The following is a 4,629-nucleotide window of genomic DNA, read 5'->3' on the forward strand; positions in this document are numbered from 1 at the left end:
GGATCAATTCCCTCTGTGATAATATACACCAAATGTCCATTATGCTGGGTCAATTCCCTCTGTGATAATATACACCAAATGTCCATTATGCTGGATCAATTCCCTCTGTGATAATGTACACCAAATATCCATTATGTTGGGTCAATTACCTCTGTGATAATATACACCAAATGTCCATTATGCTGGGTCAATTCCCTCTGTGATAATATACACCAAATGTCCATTATGCTGGGTCAGTTCCCTCTATGATAATATACACCAAATGTCCATTATGCTGGGTCAATTCCCTCTATGATAATATACACCAAATAGTTAGTGACAATTAGTCACATTGTGTTAATTAACTATCAAAGACATCACATTGCAAGAATCAATTCTTTGTTTTCAGTAACATAATGTAGCTTTTCCTTGATCACAAAATGTTATTTGTATATTATACATGTAAAATATATGAAACAATAAATCAGTGTTTGTTTTAATGGGGGGGGATGGAAAGACCATAATGCCGTCTTTATAAAAAAAAAACTGTTAAATTGTTTGTAGTTAAACATAAAGTACTCACCAATTATTAGTTACTTATTTGAAGAGTAGGAGTTACAAAAGTAAGGGGAATTGTAAAATGTGAGTAAATGTTTCTGAAAGTAATGCTTATTCTATTTCATATTAACTAGTCTCTCAGAAAATCAGTCTCTTATTGCCATGCCTCCCTGGACAAACTTGTGGTTAGTGTCTGCAATGGCTCTTTCCATGACCTTACACTTCATGATACTCTACATTGATATCCTCTCTGTAAGTTTTTTATTTTTTTATATTTCTTGACAAAAATGAGTGAAATAGTTAGAAACAAAAGCCATTTATTTCATCAGTTGAATACTGTTTGTAAGTAAAATGTAAAAGATGATGCATCTTGTATATTTTTTAAAGTATGTTTATGTTGGGTTAAACTCTGAAAATATGAAGAAATGATGAAAAATGAATGTAGGTCGTTTGGTCAAAACATTTATGACGTATCACTCCGTCCCTTACAATGATTTTAACCATCTTATTTTAACGTAACTTCATGTCTAGTTATATCTGGGCATCGATTGAATTTGAATTGATCCTTTAATGTGTTTCACAAGTATCAAATTAGTAATGGCAATGTATAATCTCTGTATACTGTAATGTTTAAAATATATTTCTTGTAGACAATTTTCTCTGTTTGCCCATTGACGTTTGACGAGTGGATGGCTGTTATGAAGATATCTCTCCCGGTCCTCGTCTTAGATGAGATTATGAAGTTCATTGCACGGAACTTTATTGATGGTACAAAACGTTTTACTGGTCTTCATTGGTTTACTTCTGCTTGGGCATGTGTGCTGCCACCACGATGTACTCTCCTGTTTAATAATCCAGTGTGCCTGATTGGAAACTGCAAGAAAAAAACAAAATCTTTTTTCTGAATTCTCCTAAATCAATGCATTGCATCTTCAGTTCTTGACCTTGATGTATTTCTTCCCTTTTTGACAGCTCTGATATCTTTAGTTTAATACTTGAAGAAACATAACTCATAGTTCAGTTCTCCTTATTGATCCTTGACCTTGATTTACATTATTTGACCTCTGTGGTTTTTTTTCATTGAATATTGCAAGATAAATACCCTTTGCTTTAGTTCTAGATTTAGCAACCAGTGCATTTCTTCCTAAACCCGTGACTCTGTTTTTGGTCCTTTTATTCCCTGGTGCTTGTGATTGAATATTGCAAGATTATAAAAACCTGTTTTCGTGTATTGTTAAAATCTAGCCTATCAGTTCCTCCACCCACATTGATAATATAAATCCATTTTACTGTTGTAAACAACTAATTTTTTACTGTTATCAGATAGTGAACTTATAAACAAAACACCTAATATTTCTTTCTCAAATGTGTGACTGTACGTATCATTAATCTGTTTTTTTTTCTTCTTCGTGAAGCTCCCATATTTTATAATCTTAATTTTATCATTGTCCTTGTTCGCCGTCATATTTACAGTCATCAAAGCGTGGATAAGAAATGTTGAATTTTTACTCAGCACCATGAACAGCTCACTTGTTATCTTTGTGTGCATTTAAGATGCTTGCAGCTTCAGTGAAATCATGGGAAGAAATTTACTAAAAACAGGTGTTGTATTTTAAACTAGACAATTAACAACCTGTACCTTGAAAATCCATAGTTTCTTAAGTATTAATTAATTTTTTACTTGAGGCTTATGAAAAATGTACATATATATTTTTTTTTATGACCTGAAATCCTCTGTAAGGGAATTACATTGTCTTGTCCAAACTGTACTCTGTGTATCTAGTGTTAATATTAAACTTGCATTTGATTTTCAAAACTTCCAGAAAAAATACAAGTTTATTCCTGCATGGCAGTATTTGAGAGTCCTGGAAATTTTAGTGTGGATCCTGGAAAATGTTTTAGGTTTTGTTTTTTTTTGTAAAATTTGCATGAACTATGCTACTAACTACTTACATCTTGTCGCCAGTCTATAATGAGAAAAGTATAATTTCTGGTATTTTGTATAAGTTTATGAATATAAAAGAAAGTTATTGTTTTGTGTAAAAGTCCTTTGTTGTATTTAATTGTTTCTCTACAAAACCAGTTTCACTTCTGCCTCTCATAACATCTGCTTTAATATACCTTCCGTTTCTTACAAAGTAATTTATTCCGATCAATATTAATAACATTTTTATCTTAACACTAGAAATTAACCCATCTGCCTTTGTTTTAATTCTGCATTGTGTTTGTTTTCCTACAGCTACTTGACGTGGTTTTAACTATCTAACCTTCTCTTACTGTTGACTAACCTGTAAAAGAAAATATTTTAAATTGCTACAAATTTTGAGCCAAAAACAAAGTTATCTGTAATCGTATCAAATTGTTAAATCAGAGCGATGAGTTATGAGAGCTTTAATATGTTAATATTATTACTGTGATCATCGTAATTTAAACACTACATATCATTCTTTCAAACTGTGCCATAATAACAGTTCACTTAATGTTATAGACTGTGAAGCGTGTTGTATTTCAAATTACATTTGATTTCATTAGAAGCTTTAGTTTGCTCATTTTCATAAGACATTGTATAATAAAAAAAAACTTCTATTATCAATTTTTTAACATCAAGTTTGCTACACAGGGGGAACAGCCTTGGGATCATTATAGTGTGACAGCCAATTCCACTATTTATTGGTAAAGAGTAGCCCAAGAGTTGGTAGTGGATGATGTTGACTGGTTGCTTTCTTCTAGTCTGTCGTTTCAAAAATAGTGATGGCTAGCACAGATAGCTCTGGAGTAGCTTTGCATAAAATTCGACAAAAGAAACAACAACAATATTTAAACTATGTAGATAAAATTGTATCTTTCATTCATGTCACTTTAACCTCGGAAACTATTTTTATCATGTACGTAGTTAATTTTTGTGTTTACGGCTGTGCATGCTTTAAAATTCGTCAGTATTGGTAACCACTTGTACTTGGATGTTTATTTAAGCAAGTTGTTTGCATGTTTTGTTGTTTTTGTTTAACCCTTACGATGCTTCAACTGGACACGTCTGATTTGAAATTTATAGCCATTTGATGCGACAAGCTGATTTACCCCCCACGGCTTCACAAAAGACTAGAAATGGTTATAATTCCTAATTTAATTTTTTGGTGAATAATTGACGCTTTTTGGGAATCATCCCGATATGTTTTACACACCAAAAGCGTTAATGTGTTTTTCCCAATATTTTTTGCTGGAAACTGCATTTTTTTTATTTTTTTTATATTGCCAATGAAATGATTTTGTTTCATCTTTTAGTTGATGTTTCTATTTTTGTTTTTCTCATGAAATATTAACCATATTTTAAAGTTTTTAGTTTTCAAAGCCAGTATCACTACACTGTTAAGCACTGGTTGGAAACTGTAGGAATTTCAGCTTGTAATCTTAATTCATTATTACTGATTTGTAAAAATCAAAATATGGTTCACAATTTTGTTGATCATGGAATAATAAGTTGAATTATAGTTTGTTTGTTTTAGTATTTTATATGATAATCGAGACTTCTGTGCTTAGCAGAACATCGCTAAAGTTGATCGGCCAAAGAATAATGCTATTTGTATTATTTTCAATTTCTTATTTTACCCATCCCAAAAAAATAAAATAATAAACCATTTACTGTAAAGAAAAAAAAAAAAGATTGTTTTTAGTTTTTGTGCTGTAAAACTACAATTTTTTTTTCTTTAATGAAATTAAAAATATCCAACAGATGGCACAGTTACTTTTTTTTTCCTTCTTTCTTTTTTTTTAAACCAGTTATGTTGCACTTATAACTTTTGTGAATAATTATTCTCTGTCTTGTAAAACATTCCCAAAAGCAGATAACTTTTCAGCATAATGGATATTTGGTGTACATTATCACAGAGGGAATTGACCCAGCATAATGGATATTTGGTGTATATTATCATAGAGGGAATTGACCCAACATAATGGACATTTGGTGTATATTATCACAGAGGGAATTGACCCAACATAATGGACATTTGGTGTATATTATCACAGAGGGAATTGACCCAACATAATGGAACAGATAAGGCCATGGTCATGGGATCAACGACCCACAATACATTG

General features: G+C 31.4%; 1 protein-coding gene across 3 annotated transcripts in view; it reads left to right on the forward strand.

The window, feature by feature from the left end:
• Positions 1-4,629, forward strand: part of LOC106468987 (calcium-transporting ATPase sarcoplasmic/endoplasmic reticulum type-like) — a 43,103-nt gene that overhangs the window by 36,022 nt on the left and 2,452 nt on the right. The window contains exons 18-19 of one of the 3 annotated variants that reach the window (XM_022397383.1): positions 623-789; positions 1,188-1,305. In XM_022397383.1, coding sequence (XP_022253091.1) covers positions 623-629 — 7 coding nt within the window. In that variant the 3' untranslated portion in view covers positions 630-789; positions 1,188-1,305. Of the gene's footprint in view, positions 1-355; positions 412-622; positions 790-1,187; positions 1,306-2,029; positions 2,586-4,629 lie in introns of those variants that run through there. The other 2 variants (XM_022397384.1, XM_013929441.2) reach the window with 2 other exon arrangements.

Source organism: Limulus polyphemus, unplaced genomic scaffold (genome assembly GCF_000517525.1).
Source record: "Limulus polyphemus unplaced genomic scaffold, Limulus_polyphemus-2.1.2 Scaffold3250, whole genome shotgun sequence".
NCBI classification, from domain to species: domain Eukaryota; kingdom Metazoa; phylum Arthropoda; class Merostomata; order Xiphosura; family Limulidae; genus Limulus; species Limulus polyphemus.